The 19,794-nt window shown below is 40.7% G+C and overlaps 1 protein-coding gene across 1 annotated transcript; it reads left to right on the top strand.

The window, feature by feature from the left end:
- The first annotated feature begins 5,978 nt into the window (after nucleotides 1-5,978).
- Nucleotides 5,979-13,006, top strand: RSL1D1 (ribosomal L1 domain containing 1). Its single transcript, XM_074919787.1, has 9 exons — nucleotides 5,979-6,070; nucleotides 6,159-6,298; nucleotides 7,053-7,191; nucleotides 7,814-7,962; nucleotides 8,125-8,226; nucleotides 8,829-8,922; nucleotides 9,008-9,136; nucleotides 9,895-10,098; nucleotides 11,212-13,006. Exons 1-9 carry the CDS (start codon nucleotides 6,035-6,037, stop codon nucleotides 11,554-11,556), a joined length of 1,338 nt encoding a protein of 445 aa, XP_074775888.1. The 5' UTR covers nucleotides 5,979-6,034; the 3' UTR covers nucleotides 11,557-13,006.
- The last annotated feature ends 6,788 nt before the right edge of the window (nucleotides 13,007-19,794 follow it).

The raw sequence follows: 19,794 nt of genomic DNA, 5'->3' as shown, positions 1-19,794 counted from the left end.
ATAAATGCAGTTAATGTCACCTTGTCTGTAAAGGGAGGCTAAATTATTTCAAGTTCATTAACAGAATCTACATTATAATTAAAGATACTGCTAATCTGTAGGAGGTTTTTATTTGGGTATAAAATACTTGTATTCTATAGCAAACATACTGATGTGAAAATGTAAGGCATAAATCTGCACACATTGGCTGCATTTTGAGTAGAAGAGCTGGAAGTATTTGAATAGTCCTCAGATTACATCTCAACTTTTTCATTTCATCTCCATTCTACATTTTATAGTCCCATTTTTACTACTATTGAGTACAGCTAAATCTAGATGGAAGAAGAAAAAAAAAAGACAATGTGGCTTTGTTTGAAATAAATACTATTTGCTGATTCACTGATGTAATAAACTTTTTTAAATGACCATTTTGAATCCTTCCTTTTGTGAAAATGTGGTATGCTGCTTTGAAGATGGAAAAAAATAAAGGAGCTGTGCAACCACAACAGTTGAAAGGAAGGAGGAAAAAAAAAAGGGGGGGGGGTGGGTAGGGAGGGAGGGAATAGAAGTTGGATTGATGTTCCAGGAAGCCTAGGAGCACTGCCAGTGTAACTGTGCCAGTGTATGGTACCGGCAGAGTGTTCCTGGGTCCTGGTGTGGATGTAACTCATACCAGCAAAACTGTGAGTGTCTTTCTGCAAAAAGAAGGGATTTGGGGGCTTTTTCCCCCTGGTATAATAGCATTTACAGCAGTCTGTGTGCAGCGTGGTACTTATGAGGATCCCACCTGTTCTCCCTGATTGTTGGCCAAAGTTTGTAGTGTAGATATGGCTTAAGGGTATAGCCATGATGTAATTTATAAATTATAATTCTATAAATTAAGACCTTGTATGTCCTTGAACTGAAAGCCTTGGTATATGTAACAATAATTAAATGTAAAAAAAAAAAAAAAATTGAATGTGAAGCAGTACTAATTATTTTGCAACAGGAAAATAATTACTTGTTTCTGCGAGTTAGAAGAAGTAAAGCACACGAAATGGAGGAATGGGTACACCCATCAGTTGACTAACATTGACATCAGCTACCTACTTGAAACCATTCCAGCTACTTTGGTCATCTTTGCAGACAATCGGGAACTGATACTCAAACGTGATGGCACTGGTTTCCTGAGACACTTATTCTGGTAGTAAATTGTATTCTTGAACAACAAGCTATTGATGATGGTGTAATAGTGTTGTAAGAAAAATGGCTGCTTTAAGGAGGTTTATCCATGGGGATGTTTGCTGGTCATGAATTTATGCCCCTCTACAGATTTTTTTTCAGTGGCATAAAAGCCCAGCGAAAATTGCTCAAAGAAGAACCTCTGTTTTAGACTATTTATGGCACCGGTCCATATATGAAAAACTATGTTAATTATGAGAAATGTGTTTTTATAAGTGTTTATTACTGAATATTACCTAAGAAAAAAAGATTGTTTCAATGTCCCAAGTACTTGATTCTGTATTGCTCTGGCTTTTTGGTTTTTAATGCAGACTGTTTAATGATGGTGTTAAAGCAGATGAAATGTACTCCAGACAAGACTGTTTTCTTCCTGAACTGCTACTTAAAGGCTCTTATTCTGCTGTTTTTGTATACCCTATAGAGGATTTGGTAAAGAAAAATATACCAACAAAACTGGAGTTACTACTGAAGAGTTTATATTGTGAACCTGTTTCTTTCCTTGTGTTTATTTTAACACACTATAAACCTGACAAAATATTTATTTTCCTCTGAAGACATGCTAGAAAGGAGTCTAGTCTTAATATAAAATGGAAATTTATGCTAACAAACCCAAAATCTTTTGTGTGTATATATAACTTCTGATAATACGTATCCTTTCATTGGCTTTCACTCCCAAAAAGTCTGAACTTCCAATGTAAATGGGTTTTCCTACCTCTCCCCTCAGTTGCATACACTTAAAAAAACCTGCATGCTTCTGAATAAGAGTAATAAGAAATATGATAGACTGTTGGATGAAAAGAAAGGTACTTGAGGCTGTGTTCCTGTCATCTATTAAGCCTGTAGAACTGATGATAGGGAAAGGATCATAACAAACCTTTACAGCTTGTGTCACAAAGACGGGTCCCTCTGTTCTTCTGAAAAAGGGGTCTTTGAATAAGCGAGTAACACCGTAAGCATCCATCTATCTGACAATTAATTAGATTCTAGCTAGAGGCTTATACTAGGATTGCAAAGAAACACAATCTAAAGAAAACTAGTGCTTGAATTCCAGATCTAGCCAGGAGATTTTCTTCTGAGATCTCTTGTAAGGGACTTCTTACTCCTGATTTAATTTCTGCATATCCTTTGTGCTAGTTTTGTTGCAAAAAGTACAGTTATAGAGACCTGGGATTTTGACATCTGCCATCAAATTATCTGGAGGAACACAAGCCTGAGGGATGTGGGATACATGCTAAGGGAATAATCTTAAACCTCAAAGACCTGTTTACAGCAGAAACAATTGCTACTTGTACATCCATTTTGCTGGGAGAAAGTATAAAATCAAGGATATATATAGAAACATCCTCTTAAATAACTAATGAGGCAGAATGGCTTGCAATTATGTCATTTTAAATCTTAGCATTTAAATGAGTGTGACAAATGGCTTAAGGAAAAATACTTTTATAATCAGAACAGTTAAATTGGGGACTACAGCAGAATATGTTTAGTGTACAGCAATAACATTGATGAAAATAACAAACCTAATTTCCCTTGTAAGAGTAACTATTAATTTGTGAACTTGCTAAGTTAAAAACACATTCTTTATATTGTGTGCTGTATTAAGGTGGAATATTTCTTATCCAGAGATTAACATTTTTCCAAGACAGCTCTATTAGCTATATTGAACATGTTTAGTTAAATGACATCTAGTAAAATTTAGTCATGTCAGACTTAAAATGTTGTAGAAAAACAAACTTGTATGAGACCAATATATGAAAAATTTTAATTTGAGTCACAACTAATCGTCCCTTTAGTTTTATCCTATTAATGCTATGCTGACCCAGTACAGTCAAGCCTCAAACTTACTGTTCAATCATATCTTGCAAGACTAGCCTGTCTTATTTTCAGAGATGTCCCAACCATCTGACTTTTTCTGGTTTGTTTTAACATGTCACACTAATATGTTGATGTTTTATTAAAACATAGCTGCTCTAAAATATGCAAAGCCTATACAGAAATGGGAGCAAGGCTAATACAATTATCAGATTATGAAACACCACAGCTAGTATCATATGCCTAAATTCTACCAGTGCTGAAAAGATTTTAATGAGTCTGCTCTATCTGGCAACTCCGCATGTTCCTAGCCCTTCAGTAATTTCTCTAATCAATATTTCATATAACTACATGGCAACAAAGGATAGCTTTTCTTAGCCAGTTCCATTTATTTTGTTCATTTGTACAAACTGCACAAGAAAAAATTGAAACTTCTGTTTCCCAGGATTTTTTTCCACTCTTTAATATCAGTATATGACCATATAGTTTTTTCCTAAATACGGAGAAGTCTTGAAGTCATCAACTGTTCCACTGTTGCACCATGAATACTATCAGCAGAATGAAAACATAAATAGTTACATAAAGCAGCTTGTTAAGAGAATAGGGTATTTTAATTCCTTTCTCTTTGTACTGGCACACTGACAGAGCAACTCATTTTGTTGAAAGACAAATGAGAATGTTGAAAGACTGATGAGAAGGAATAAAGCCGTAACCAGAAAGGCAAAGAGCAGGAAAAAAATCTAGAGGAGAAGAGTGAATGACTGAGACTCCTAATCTCATGTGTATTCAATGTCTGGTTATGAATAGCTGCACTATCCAGGGAGCAGCTTACCTGTGTGGTGAACGCAGACAGCCCAAAGCTGCCAAGGCACACACAGCGCTGTGAGAATGAGGCCAAAATAGTTCCAGGCTTGATGTGATCTCAAAACAATGCACTCGCCCAGCATGGTACTGGATGGAGTAAGCATCCCATGGAGTAAGCATCCCACAATTAAGGTACTTCCATGTAGTCAATGCATTTTCTAAACTGAAATGGAGATGCAGAAGTTCTGCCTTTGATATTCGCACATAAGAAAGAAATGGTTTGGCATGTGGTAACCTCAACTGTAGTGACCTGGAAATAGTGGTGTTTAAGATGCTGGGAGGAAAATGAGTAGCAGAGTACAGCCCCTGGACCTCAGGAGAGAGACTGGTTTATTGAGACAACCAGGAGGCAAGATCCCATGGGAGGCAGCTCTGAAGGGCAAAGAAGCTCAGGAAAGCTGCCAGCAGGTCTTTAAGGACAACCTGTTCCAATCATAAAACCAGTCCCTCCTGATACTCAGGAAAACAAGCACCTCTATCAGGAGACTGGCTTAGCCAAACAGGAAACTTATGACTGCACTCCAGTGCAAGAACACAGTAATACAGCAGGTAATATCTGTGGTAGGCTGCAAAGAAGGAATCTAGAAACATTGCTCAGGCATGTAGGGATTGTTTTAGGAGAATAAAAGTTCGCCTACAATTGAAACAGGACAGGATGTCAAGGACAACAAGAAGAGATTATCCTGCTACAGTAGTAGTAAAAGGCCAGACAAGGATGTGGCATGGTTGCAGGTGACTTTGGGTCCAGTTCAGCTGCATTCAATGATGCTGAGAGCTGGCTGAAATCAAACCAAGACTCTTGTAATCTTTGAAAGGAAATTGAGAGACGGTCCCAATGACTGGAGAAAAGCAAATGTTCCCCCACCTTCAGAAAACACCGAGCGGAGGATCTGGGAGCCACAGATGAGTCATGTTCACTTGGTCTAGGAAAATCATGGAACTGGTCCTCTTGAAATACATTTTTGGGCTTATGAAGCAGGTGCTTGAGAACAGTTGTCATGGATTGACGGACTGCAAATCATCCTGACCAACCTGATTACTTTCTAAGAAAATTGCCAGATTTGCAGATGAGGGGAGTGGATGGCATTCACTTGAATTTTAGCACAGTTTTCAACATAATGTTCTTGTACCCTAACCGTTACGGTCTGGGTGAGTAGCCAACTAGATGGCTAACAACTGGTTGGACAATGGGGCTCTGAGGGCAGAGATAATGGCTTGTATACCTGAAGGCCAGTAACAAATGGAGTACTGCTGGGATTTATCCTGGAATATGTTCTAACTAATATCTTTATCAGTGATCTGGTCACATGAAGTTTGTAAATTACTTCAAATTTGGGAACCAGCCGATACCATTGAGGGCAGGGCTCACATACAGAGGCATCTAGACAGGCTGGAGTGACTAGGCAACACAAACCTTTTGATATTCAGTGAAGGCAAATACATCTCTATTTGGGAAGGAGTGACCCCTTGCAACACGAGCTGGGGAACGACTGCCTGGGCAGCAGCTCTGCTGGAAAGGACCTGGGGGACAGCAAGCTAAACACAAGCCACCTAACTATGTTCCCTGGAGGTGAAGGTGGCCAGTGGCATCCCAGGCTGGAACCATACAGCACCATGAACAGATCAAGACGAGTACAATAAAACCCTTTTTTCCACCATGAAGACACTCAAGCATAGGAAGAGGCTGCCCAGACAGGGAGCGCAGTCTCCTGCCCCGGAGGTTGTGAAGCCCTGGTTGGGTACGGCCCTGAGCAACCCGGCCTGACCCCCGGCTGGCCTGCCCGCTGGAGCGGGCTGGACCCAAGGCCTCCGGAGCTCTCTTCCAAGCTGGATTAGCCCGGGCACCTGTGACCGAGCACCGAGGAAGCCCCGCCCGGCTCGGCCCCGCCCGGCTCGGCCCCGCCCGGCTCGGTCCCGCCCGGCTCGGCCCCGCCCGGCTCGGCCCCGCCCGGCTCGGCCCCGCCCTCGGCCAGGCCCGCAGGCGCCACGCGGGGCGCCAGCACCCCACGCACGCGGCGCCCGCCTCCCGGGGAGGAGCCAGGGGTGGGGCGGAAGGGCCGGGACCCCGCCCGCGGCCCCGCCCGCGGCCCCGCCCCGCCGTGCCCCGGAAGGCGGCGTGTGCGCAGGCGCGGCGGCTGCACGTGGCGCCGGCGGAGCCATGGCGGGAGGGCCGGAGCATCTGGAGCGCGCGCAGGTACGGCGGGGCGGCGGGGCGGGAGCGCGGCCGGGCCGGCCCCGGCCGGGCCTTAACTCCGGCTGTCGCCGCTGTCGTGCCGTTGCAGGTGACGAAGGCGGTGGAGGCCCTCCTGGCTTTCACCAGAAGCAAGGCCAAGGGAAAAGCGCCGCTCCTCAACGAGAGCGAGAACGTCCACCTCCTGGTGACGGTGTGGAAGGTGCCGCGGGTGGCACAAGTCATCAAAATGTAAGAAATTCACCCTCGGCCGTGTAGTTGCTCCTGGCCTTTGGCTTGGAAAAGTGCGCTTTGGTGATTCTGAGCTGAAGGGATCTGGCTGCCGCCACCCTGTCGCGGCAGTTCCCGTGTCGTGAGCGAGAACTGTGGGGTCAGGCCACTGTTCACTCCCACCTTCGGTGTAACTGGAAGCTCGGCTGTGCCAGCTGTATGCACAGAGCGCGCTGGTTTTGTTGGTTGCTAGTTACGAGGGATGTGCCGCTCAGTCCTGAAGTTGAAGAAATCAGTTTCTTCTTTGTCTTAACCCACCACCGAGTAATTAGAAAGTCCCCTGCCTCCTTCTTGTGGTACCTCAAAGTGAACATGAATTACAGGTTTTCTTTTAAACTGTAGTTATGATGCTATATTGAGAAAGCTTACATCTGTTTATCTGGGCCCCAGTACTACAAAGACTTGTCTGTTGATTAGATGCAGCCATGGTGTGAAGAGGGGAGAATGGATGGGCCTCCTCCTCCCAGGACCTGGGCTAACTGCTCCTGGCAGGACAGATGGATTCAGCAGGGTATCTGACTGGAGCCATGATGTACCATTGTTTAATTTTTACAGTTATGTGTGCTTTAAAAAGCATAGGTTCCACCGAGGACATTCAGAAGTTAAAGACCAGAATCTGGATACATAGCTTCCCTGTAATACTTCTTAAAGGACCTTGTTCAGAAAAAAATGTCTCTCCTTTTAGACATTCCTTATCCATCTCATATTCTTGTAGACCACTGCCCCATGGCATTCGAACAGAAACAACTGAGGTTTGCCTGTTCACAAAGGATGAACCAAATTTATCAGCAGAACAGACTGAAAATCTGTACAGGAAACTTTTAATCCAGAATGGAATCAGAAATGTTAGCCAGGTAAGAGAGATATATGACGCTATAGTACAGTACTGTTATTTCTTTCTTCTTGTACCAGTGAAAAGGGAGAGTAATTACTGTGTTTTGCTCTTTAATATTCTAATCTCAATGGTTCTGAGTTAATCATCTCTAATAAGATTTTTCTGACTATTCAAACTAGTTTTTTCTAAACTTCAAAATTTACTCAGAATAATTTCTTTAATTTGAAACAGGATCTTTAGCAAACATGTAATTGCTAGATAAATGCTCAATACTATGTTTGAGTAAACAACTGGGAAAACTCACAGTGTAGAATATTTGAGCTCTCTGCAGCTGGATTGTATTGTTTATGCTACTAGCAATAAAATTAGAAAATACTTTTATTGTTGTATTTAACCTGGATCTAGAAGTTACCTTGAACTCAAGTTCTGTTTGGTGATTTGCAGTTACTATGCAAGAGATCCATATTGTTTGATTCTTAAACCAAAACATACTGTATCCTTTTTTTGCTGATTGTCTTCAGCATTCTAAAATAATGCACTGTGGTAGACTATCAGTTATGCAGGTTAATTCTGTGCAGTTCTAAGTAGTACTCTAGGCTGCATTTTCAGCAGTGGGGACTAAACTGTTACTTGTATTGCAGATCATCTCGTACAAAACTCTCAAAAAAGAGTATAAACCATTTGAAGCAAAGCGACGCCTCCTGAACAGATTCGATCTCTTTCTGTCTGATGACCGAATTAGAAGGCTCTTGCCCTCACATCTGGGAAAACATTTTTATGAAAGGAAAAAGTAGGTCTTTAAATTCCGTACATCCATTTTGTGTTATCTTTTTTAAGATTAGGTTATTCTTAGTAAAGTGTTGGTTGGTTGGGTTTGGGGGGGGCATTGGTTTTGTTTTGACTCTTTTAGTTGGTTTGGTTTTTTTTAATTCCCCCCCCTTTTCTTTTTTAGGGCACCTTTATCTGTAAACCTGAAAGCCAGGAATCTTGCTAAGGAAATACAAAAACATATCCAGGGGACTACACTCCCAGTTACCAACAAAGGGTGCTGTTAGTAAGTATGAGCAGATTAATACTTCACTTGAAGGACAGTTGTACCCTAACTGTATAAACTTTAAGTGAGTTATTTTTATTGCATTAATATGTGAATAAAAGAGGTTAATGGTCACCGTTGCAGATGTGGGCCATTTTGAACCTTAATCTATATAAGGAAATCAGTAGTTCTACTTAATAAGAAGTTTTACTGTAAATTTTAGCTTTCGTCTATTTTTCCTTATACGTAAGAAATTTCTAGGTGTCGGTGTCAAACAGCATGTACAATCTTTGAAAAATATTACTGCTAAATTAGATAAAAATTACTTTCAAAATATTCTTGTAAGACTTTTTTAATTTATTGTGCATTTAAAAGAATCTAAATTGGTAATATGATTGGTAATATAAGGCAGAAGTTGCATATCCAAATACAGAAAGGTTAATACAGGTAAATCTGTTTCTAACTGTTACTACAAAAGACTTCTGCAGTAGCCAGCAATCCTTTATGAAAGTTAAGATAATTGCAGGTAAGTGGGCTTTTTTCCTTTCTGGGTAAGCCTAAAAACAAGTATCTTCAAGAATGTTTCTTTGCCCACATGTAAATATTACTCTTCACTTTTTCAGTACAGCACGTATAGGTCACACTGGACTGAAAGCTGAGGAGATAGTAGATAATACCATGGCAGCAGCTGAGGTGATTGCTAAGAAGTTACCAAAGGTACTGCTGATCAATAGCATTAAAGCCAAGTTGCTTCTAATTCAGCCTGTTATTTTTACATAATATACTGGTTTTGTTGTTGCAGAATTGGAAAAATGTAAAAATTCTTCACCTCAAGACACTTAAATCAGTTGCACTTCCGATTTTTACTTCAAATATTTCCAACTTGGATGAGCTTGACAGACAGCCATCTCTCAAAAAAAAGGAAGTAAAGGTAAACAAAAAAAAAATATTTAAACTTTCCATAAACCAAATTGGTTTCCTTCTGTGCATTGTAGTGTCTGATGTGTTGGATTTAAATGTTTTAGTAGTTGATCCCAGGCATGCATGGCTACAGATGGGTTAGACACTCCTGGATCTTAAGTACTTCAAATACTCAGTAATACTGATGAAATTATGGAAACTCCCTGATAGGTTGTAAAGCAAGCTGGAAATAAGTAAGGTGTTTCTAGTCCTAAACTGGAGGGAGCTGAGATTCATTCTTAAAACTTCTGCTTGCATTGTTTATTCATATTTGCCTTCTGAAAATACACTCATTAACATATACAAGGATTCAGACTATGCATTTGTTGGCTAATCAGTGGCATCTGAATAATTCACAAGCTCATATATTTCTGTATATGATAGGGGGCTTGCCTACTTTTTAAAAAGAAGAATGTAATCAGCTATTCCTTCATACTGAGTCCTGCTCATTATGTTCTTGTCTAAAATAAATTTGGAGCATATATATTCAACATAAAGACTCTAATCTTGACATTATTATTGCTTACTTATGAGCTATTTATTATAAACTTCTGAAAGTAATGCATTTCTTCATCTTTTATATAATGGTTGACCAGTCCAGGTCTATTGAACAACAGTATTTAAATAAATGTTGCTAGACCATCATATTTTTAAGCATATTAAAATGATTATTACAAATTTAGAAATGTTATGGGGATTTGTCTGAGGTTTACTTCCAATTAATTCCAGAAGGGAAAGAACAAGAAACCGAAGAAGACAGCTAAAAAACGGAATTCCAGTAAAGTCACTTTGACAACTGAAATTGATGCTGCTGCTACCACCCAGGAGCTTGCAATAAAAGAAAAAGTAGTAGTCCAAGAGTCAGATGATCATGATGATGAAGAAATTCCACAACTGGTGCCTATGCAAACAACCATCTTAGCTGAACTGAAGGTAATTGCATAATAATATTGAGAAACTCACGTTCCAGTTAAAACTAAAGATTTTGAACTGTTTAAAGTGTTAATTGCTTTGTAGGGAACATTGTGTGTTAACACACTTAAAGTGAACTAGATTTTGTTGTGAATATACCGTGAAACCAAGAACTGAGTGTATCGGGAGGGGTGTGCTTTGGGGTGGTGGTTAGTTTTGGGGTTTTTTTATTTTTTAGTTAACCCTTCTTACAAACAAAGGAAGACAGTGGTTATTGTCCTTTTATGTATTTTTCTGAATAGTAACAATTTTGTCTAGGTTGAATATCAAGCCTGAAGTCAGAAAAAGGGGTAAATGATTGACAAGCCTCATACTTAATGAAGTAAATAATAAAATGTTTAATTCAAGGTTTCTTTCAAAATCAAACTTTAATGTACTTTAATATATCATCTTCTGCCTGCAGGGCAAAACTTGAGGAAAAACAAGTAACATTCTCTAGGATAGTAAGATGCAGTGTTAGCAATCACAGAATATAAATTGAGAGCTATCAGCTTGCATGAAGTACTTTTATGGACTTGTTGTCACCAGTATTGGAAATTACGTGGATCATGTCATTAATATGTCTGCAGAACAACCAGACTCATAATACTGACATTTAACAAATACCTAGGAAAGATATTTGGATGAATAAAATAGTAATGCTTGGGAATATGTGCTGGACTCTAGGGAATACTAGGTCTACTGCTCAGATAAGAGTGCAGTCAGTGTGTGTACAGGTGGACTTCAAAGAGAACTGATCTCTATTCAATCTATTAAGTCTGGAAATGTGGCAGAAGAGGACTGTAGTTTGAAGATCTGCCAGCAGAGGTCTGACTTGACTGGCAAAGAGAATCTTGCATCTGTTAACAAAATACTAAGAAAGTAAATAGATTTATTTTTTCATTTTTCATAATTTAGTTCTGTGTTTAGTCCTCTGCTTCCAGACTGAAATTGGAACAGATGATTTGGGCTAGGGTACAGTTCAGTCGATAGAAAACATTTGCCATTTATAATGGTTTTCACTAATACTTCTTGAAAAACAGTAAAGATATTTCTTAGGTAGGAGGGTAACTTTTTTTTGTGTGTTAAATATAGAAAATGGAACCAAGTCCAGATAAAGGTGACAAGGTGAGCAAGAAAACTAAAACACCCCTTGGTAAGAGGAAGAAACAGCCTTTAGCTCCGGAGACTCCAAAAACAAAACATAAAGTTACAGAAGAGTGCAGAGACTCGCAGACATCACCAAAACAGAAAAAAGCCAAGCAGCTCAGCATGCCAAAGGAAGCAATAAAAGAAAAAGAGATGAAAAAGACTCCCAAAAAGCCTGAAGCAAAATCTTTTGCAACACCCAAAGCTGTCAAATCAATACAGTCAACAAAGAAGTCTTCAAAAACTCCAAAACAAGCATCCAAGAAAGCGCACAGGCTACAGTCAGCATGAATGTTCTGTTGTAACACATTTTACATAGTCATTCAGTGGTGTCTTTTTAGTAAACAAATATATTGATGGAGTAAAATACCTTCTAAAGAAAATCTGATCCCAACAGCTTTTTTCACTGAGATCTGTAATGATTCGTTTCTGTTTCCTTCTAAATTAAGAGCTGGAACAAATTCTTAATTGGAAAAAATAAACTCATGATCTTAATTGGCTCTCTTTCTTGCCATTTATCTTTTCCTAGCCCAAATTAATATCACTCAGATTCTTCAAGTGTCAAAGGGCAGGGAGGGGACTATTCCAGGACAAAAAGCTGAGAAACACAAGTGACAACTTCCTAAAGCATATCCTGAAAAACAAGGGCTAAAGCAAAAAGCATACATACCAAGAGCATCCATCTATTTTAACACATGATTTAAAATGTGAAATAGCTGCTACCATTTTTTAAAACTATAATGAAAACAGGTTCCAGATATTTAAGTTAGCAGCCTGATAACAAGCCAAACAACATGTTTTATGTATTTTTATCTAGGGTATTTGGATATTTAAAAAAACCAAACCACAGAAATTTTATTTTTGTCATATGCTTTGACCACTTATGATATCAAGCCAAATCTTACATCCACTTTTGGGCTTTATTTCTGCTACCAGACCAATTGAGGGTCCCCGTGCATGCTGGTAGCAATGCTGATTTTTCCATCTGAAAATCAAACGCTGTATGAATTCCAGGTGTGCCAGCTAAGTGAACCAGTCCCGCAAAGGCATGAAAAATGTACACTGCAGAGCTAAAAGGTTATATATTTGGATTTTTCATCTTGCATTGACAACTAATTTTCTGCTTGTTAACCTGAAGTTGTATTCTAACTCCTCTTTTTAGGCAAACCTCAGGCACACAGTTAAAGCAGTCAATATGACTTTGCAGACGCACATTATACTTATCTTTCCGATCCCTGCTGCCTACTAATAGCTGCCTCCTCTTGCAAGTGTGGAGGCCTACAACACGTACACGCATCTCGAGACCACCTTTTTTGAAGTGCCTACCTTCTAGGGCGTCCGAAAATTGGCAAACTAAGGCAAAGCTCTTTTCCCCCTTCCACAGGTGACACCACCTCAACTAGAAACAGCTCGATGGGTCCAGCGTGTCTGTCTCATGCTGGCCTGCACAAGTTAGTGGCTGTGACTGCCTCTTACGAGGGTAACTCCACTCCGAAATGCTGACAGTCGCTACAGTCCAGTCTTCCACAGCCGCTCCTGCCGTTCTCTCACCGAGTGGAGCAAGGCCTGGAAGCGGCCCCAGCCCCTCGGCGAGGCAGGAGGCGGGGGCCTGTCAGGGGGAGGCCAGCGGTAGGAACGGGACCCGGCGATCGAGGCGCCAGGCGCCCCTCGGGCGGCTTAAGGCAAGACCGGGAAGCTCCCGCGCCGTCCCGGTGGCAGCGGCAGCCCCGAGGGCGGCGGCTCCTCCCGCCTTCCACCTCAGCGGCCGCCGGGGCGTGGCCAGAGCCCCTCGGAGGGGGCGTGGCCCTAGCACAGGTGTGGGGGCGGGGCCGACAAGGCCCCGCCCTCCCCCCAGGTGCGGCCCCGCCCTCCCCTCAGGTGCGGGCGGCCCGAGGCGGCGGTGGCGCCGCTGCTGCCGCCGCTCCCCCGCCATGGCGGCCCCCGGCGGGCTGGGCCGCTGCGTGGCCGCCTTCTGGCTGGCGCTGGCCTTCGACGCGCTGGGCCTGGCCGTGCTGCTGGCCGGCGTCTTCGCCGACGTGTTCTTCTCCGACCTGCTCATCTACGCGGGCGGCATCGGCATCTTCCTCAGCCTCATCTGGTGGGTGTTCTGGTACGCCGGCAACCTGGAGGTGCCGCCGGAGGAGCTGCGCGACGACGTGGGGCTGGCGCCGCCCAAGGGTCGTGGGGACAGCCTGCTGCGGGGGCTGGTGCACGGCCTCAGCCTCCGCCTCTCCTCCGCCTTCGCTCCCGCGCCGCGCTCCCGCGCTGCCGCCGCCGACCTGGAGCTGCAGCGCGCCGGGGGCCCGCGGGGCCGCCCCGCCGACTCTAGCAGGTGGGAACCGGGGAGGCCGGTCCCGGGCCGTGTGACCGTGCCGTGCCGCGACGGGCCTCCGGAGACAGGGGTCAGTGCGAGGGCAGGTGGGGGGGGCAGCCTGAAGTTTGTCTCGCACTTGAGGAAACTCTCTTACCCGAGATTCAGTTGGAAACTTACTACGGTCTTAACTTGCTTACAGCTGGCAGGTTTGTTTTTAAAAAATTGCGGGGAATCTTTCTCAAGTCGGGTGCTAATGGAAACCGAGTGAGAGAGGTGCCCACGTTCGGTGAGGCCGGGATGATACTTCCTGTAGACGTCTAGGAACGGGAAAGGCCCGCGGAGTAAAGCTCGCGGGGGCGCGCCGGGGTTGGCAGGCGGAGAGCTTGCTGCAGGGGCTGTCAGGCTGCAGGCGGGGAAGCCGGGCCCTTCTGAGCTGGCCCTCACAGTCCCTCTAAAGGCTGCCAGAAGTGTGGGGCAATAATGACCGAGCCATTAACCTCTCCGCACAGGGCGCTTGTGAGGGGAAGCTCCCTCTTTAGCAACATGAAATGTTTCTTTCTTAGAGAATAACAAAAAAAGTGAAATGCTGACTTGTATTTAACTTAGGGGCAGAGCTGTAGCTAATAGTTTGAAGCTCATGAATGCAATCAATAGTTAAACAACTTGTCCTGAACCTCATCATCTGGAAAAGATGTGCTACTATCCAGTGTGCAAAGAAAGTGTCCTGGTCCAACTTGGAAACATCATTGAAGATCATCAAGTCTTTCAGAGCATCCCTAGTGTGTTCATTAATATGCACGCTTATTTAGGAAGAAAAGCATGCTCAATGCCTTGGAAAAAAAAAAAAAAAAAAAAAAGTTGGGCTTTCAGTTCGCTATGTAAAATTCTTTTCTGAAGGAACTAAAAACAATTTTGCTCTGTCCGAACTATTCAAGGATTCTGAACATCTTGCAGTTCTGATTCCCTGTGTACAAGGTCAGCTTTTTCTGCTGCTCCTTGAAACTAAATCTTGAAGCTGCTGTTGATTTACAGAGAAGTTTGTGTGGAAATGGCATTCTTTCGTGAAAGCGACAGAATTTTCTTGAGAGGAAGTTCTAAACAGTAGGGAGATACAATATAGATAACGATTGTGTAATACGAAACTTGTAGGAGGGGGAATAAGAACAGCAGCAATACAACTTTAAAAGATTTGTTACTGCTAATTAGTTTATTATTAACTATATCTGCAACTAGAAAATAGGCTATTGGAAATGAGTCATTCTCTTTTTAGACTTCTTTTTCTGAAATGGGTTAGAACTGACTGAGGTCCACATCTGTAGGGAAGAAATGACGTTTGTTAAATGACTATGCCTAACCTTTTTCATCTAAATATTATGGCGATTCTAGGTATTGAGTTCAGTATACAGCATGCTATCTCTGTAGATGATCCTACTTTTAACATGCATACATAGTTGTGTATTTTGCTGTAATAAACTTCTAGTAGTGAAAGTTAACCATTCTTTTAAAATATTTCTAATCTTACATGTTACTGATCTTAATTAGAAGTAATTTATGGTTTATTATTAACTGTAGAGTGCTTTATTACAAGCTCTCCCAAGTAAACAGCAGGTTCTAATGCTACAGTAAACAAACTTTGGTACAATTGCATTACTAATTGTAATTCAGAAGGAACCAAGACAGAGGAAGTGTATGAGTACGACATGCACATTGTAACATCAACTCTGCGATTTTAACTTCCAAGGTAAAAGAAAGGATAGCAAATGGTTGCACCTCCAAAGATAATTCAGTGTTCCTTTTTGAAGTAACGTCATGTGTATCTTCTTACAAACAACTGTCTGAATCAGATCATCCCTTACTGATAGACAAAACCCTCTCCACATCTGGAGATACTTACGAACGTAACCAAACGGGTTAAACATGTTTGGGCAGATATTGTTCAGGAGAGAGGAGGGGCAAAAACGCCACCACCACAAAAAAAACCCAAACCGCCACTGGGGGGGAAGCAAGCAAAACAAAACACCAGAAAATCCCCCAACAAAACAACAAGAAACAAGAGCTTCCTGAGCCATTAACTTCAGTTTTCAACTAGTATAAAAATAAAAATCAAGTGTTTGAAAAATAAACTGTTGCTTTATTAAGGAAGTTTCTTTACAGAAATTATTATTGCATTTTTGTCATTTACTTTTCTGGTTCTTGCCATTAATAACTTTATGAAATTATTAATTAAATACTGCACACTGTTACAATTTCTTATCTAGAAGTGAGTGAGAAGTGTGAGAATTTTCAAGATATGGAATTAATTCTATTAAAGAAATAACAAGTAGATTAGGATCCTTGAGCCTGAAGAGAGATGAAGAGTCAGAAGTGGTGTGGAAAAGGTACATAGGGAAGGCTTCTCCACAAAGCAGGAACCAGTGATTTGTCACAGGCTATGTAACTGAAGTGTGGGATTATTTGGCATGGGGAAACGTGACAGATAAAAATTTACTGATTCAGAAAGCCAGAGGAAGAAACAGAAGAGATGCAAAGATAATGTGTGCGGCTGTAGTAAGACCTGGGGCAGTAAGTGGCAGCTGAGATAATACCCTGAGGAGATGTTACTTGCGTGCTGTATTCTTATGCCATTATTGAGACATCCGTGCTTGCTCACCATTGGAGATGGGCTGTTGACTTGGTGGGTCTTTCATTTGGTTCCTGATTGACTGCTAAACATGAAGAAAAATACTTTTAAGACTGACTTCAAATAGCAGTTTAGAGTTTTATATTAATATTTGTTCTAAGATTATTATGGAGTAACCTTTTCTTAATGTATTATCTTCAGGATCTGTTGAAGACACGACTATTGAAGTTAACTGCCTCTAAAAGTGGGAGAAATGCTGCAAATTGTGGAGAGAGAGTTCCCTACTCAATGCAATAGGATTCTCCCATTATGGAATAATCACTGCAACCATTGTGGACTCTGTATAAAACAGACACATAGAGCCATATCTCTGCCAAATGCACCTATTTCAGTGTTGGACTGGATATTTTTTGTGGGTATTTTTCACCATTTCAAAACATAAATTAGATCTCTGAAGAAGCGAGAACTGAAAAGGAAACAAACCTGATTCATGAAGAAATCACTGCAGCATGTAATATACTTTTTTAAAAAACAATTTTAATAACCTGGGAATGTTTGGATAAAAAGCTCTTGCACAATGAAAAGCTCTTGCACTGTTTTACCAAGGTCTGGAAGTTAGACTCACTGTGAATTTTTATGATGCCAGTGCAATACTTTTGTTTGTAAGGGTGCTTTTAAAATATCTATGTTAAACTATTGATACAAAGTCGCAGTTGTAGTAGAAGTTGTTTATAGTGTAAATACACAATTTACAGTGACTCTTGTAAAGTTTCATCAATATTTTGGAATAACTTGGATTTTGAGATTTTATAAGTAGACAAGTAAAAATAGTGATGTTGGCATAGCAGTACATCCTTCATAGTTGCAAAGGATGTAATATGATGACTATAAGACAATGCATTTTTAGTACAGTGATGTTGAGAATTATTTGCCTAATGCTGAAGCATTTGGGGAGGGGAACCACCAAAAAAAATCCCTGTTGATTAACAATTATTCTTGATGCTTTATAAAATATGAACAAATTTACATTTGGGTATAACTGAGAAGTAGCACCTGGGAAAAGATTTCTATTAAAGTTAATGATACCTAAAATCCTTGTGTGGAGAAATTCCTCATGAGTTCCTCTGGTTTTGAACTAAGAGTTTGAGCCCACCATCAGCAAATATGGGTAGGTCTTAAACTTTTACTGTATGATTGTTTTTATGCCACACCTCATTGAATACTTGAGGTGAATTTAAGGAAAATGTTTACTTGGAATACTGTGGCTGTACTTCCTTGTGGACTCTTGAAATGTCTTCCAATGTTCTCTTTTAAATTACTGGAGTAATTTCTTACATTTCTGTGCATATTCTGATTTTTAAATGTTTTCCAAATACTCTCAGTTTTTCGAAAAGGTTAGATGTACACTAAACTTGAAAGTCTGTAACGTGATTTCTTCTTTACTAACTGCAGTGTTTAAGATGTGTATACAGTTGTTTCCTCCTTTTAGAGGAACTGCAATGTGACACCACTGTGACACATCAGACAATGGTCTGATTAAAAAAAAAGTGTCAAGCTCCTCCCTTAAAATCTATACATCACTGTGTCGTTTGCAATAATTTTTTCATTTTATTATTTTGAACAAAGATAACTGCTTTTTCTCATTCCCCATAGTTTAATTTGTAAGATTAATTATGAGATGTAATGTTTAATAAGTGGAATGACTAGTAGCAGTTATAAATTAAGCCAAAACTTTTGTATGCAGCCATTCACATACTTAGTCTGATGAAAAAAAATATTTCTGATCCAGCGTTGCAGTCATAATTACCAGAGTGAATTGAGCAAGGCTTTGCATTCACTAGATTACAGTGTAATTAATCTTAAATCCAATATCAATACTTTATGATTGTTGCATAGAGTGGTAGCTAGAATGTTGTTGGCTGTTGCAGCTTCACTCGAAAATTGCATGGGATTCAAACATTTACAATAATGAACAGTCTGTATGTTTTCAAAATTAAATATTGGAGCTGACACAGCAGTAAAGGAGGATGTTAATCAGAAAAGCACTAGAATGTTACTAGTATGGTGTGTCTAAATGAGATAAAAGGTACTTGCTGTAGAACAAGGATAACTATTGTAAACTATGATCCTTTCTTTTTAAAATGTAAACCAGTTACCATTTCCTGCAGTCTATTTGCCTTCTAAATAAGGAAGGCTAATACTAAATAGAAACTGGCAACCGATTTATTAGCAGTTAAACATTAACAAATATTGTAACACTATTTTAGTCTCCTGGTATCCTTATCAGTTGTAGCATAATGCAGCACAAAGTCCATTCAAAGAACTTTTATATTGATTGGAAAGAAGCGCTTGTACATATTTAGGAGTGCTTGCTGTTGTGTGAACACGGGGTTTTGGGTCTAAAAGCTAGAATTCCTTTAAAGGACAGTCCTGTGCACTCTGTTTAGAAACAGCCAAAATTGTGAAGAACCAAACTCTGGTTACAGGAGTAAGATTATACAGGAGGTTTTTGTAACTGGTTAAGCCTTAAAACTAGCTCAGAGCAGCATCCTATGTTCCACCAAAGGAAAAAAGCCAAAACCCTCACTTGTAATTATGTAAGATGAAATGTTTATTGTTAGACTCCTTAGATGCAGACTGTATCTAAAGAAAGTTTTAATGTGGAATGTATTTTTTTAGCATATATTATTTTAAATGGAAACAGCTTCTCCAGGGAGAAATTAAATTGAAGTTATTAGTAAATTCTACAAAAACCTGTTTGATGTGACTTCTGGGAGTGAGAGTTGCTGGGAGGGAGATAATTATTGCAGTAGCAGCTTGTGTAGAGAATAAGCAAATATGTACAGTGGTTAAGAGGGTTAAGCTCAAATAATGTCATATGTCACTGTTACAAGTTTAGGTGAATTGGCAAACATTACGTGTTTGGATTTTTTTTTAAAAGAAGGTGCTTTGAGCAGATTGAACAATACTGAAGAACTATACAGAAAATGCATGCTTTCATTTATAATTACACAGGTTCCTTTAAAAGTTACTGAAGGTTTTTAGGTATGTTTAATTACTTTTGAATTATATGATCTGCATGCTGCTACATCCTTTAATGTAGTCAGCTCGTGTGTATTAAAAAGAGGAAAAAAAACCCCAAAACAACCCACCCACCCACCCCAAACTCCATGACCTTTGAAATAAATGAAGGTAATGGATTTTCTCAACGGTAGTATTAGTTGTGTGTGTACACACAATGTTTTGAGAGGAAAAGTGGTTACTAGTTCAGAGACAGAAGAGTCTGTAACGTGTTTTATTTAGAGTATTTAAAGAATGATACAGCTACCGGCGTTGCGCTTGGATGTAGACCTAGCCTACCCGGCGAGGATGAAAACATCCAGCAATCGTGTTTCAACTCCCTAACTGTCCCTCTGGTCTAGTAAATGCCCAATTGCTTCCCAAGGTCAAAGTCGGCCCTCTTTAATCTCGATTCCGTTGTTTGGGTCATTTAGTTTTTCTCCTCTAAATTGCAGTAGCGCCCTTTTCCGTTTGAAAAACCCGCATCGGCTGCCCGGCCGCCGGCCTTGCTGCCCCGGCCCCGCCGTCCTGCGGC

Source organism: Athene noctua, chromosome 15 (assembly GCF_965140245.1).
Source record: "Athene noctua chromosome 15, bAthNoc1.hap1.1, whole genome shotgun sequence".
Lineage (NCBI taxonomy): Eukaryota > Metazoa > Chordata > Aves > Strigiformes > Strigidae > Athene > Athene noctua.
Note: the sequence above shows the minus strand (reverse complement) of the source record. Positions and strands in the feature narration are given on the sequence as shown.

Coding starts and splice junctions, on each gene's coding strand:
- RSL1D1 (XM_074919787.1), top strand. CDS start 6,035: ATGGCGGGAGGGCCGGAGCATCTGGAGCGCGCGCAG. Junction 8,923..9,007: donor TTGCTAAGAAGTTACCAAAG/GTACTGCTGATC, acceptor TTGTTGTTGCAG/AATTGGAAAAATGTAAAAAT. Junction 9,137..9,894: donor TCAAAAAAAAGGAAGTAAAG/GTAAACAAAAAA, acceptor AATTAATTCCAG/AAGGGAAAGAACAAGAAACC.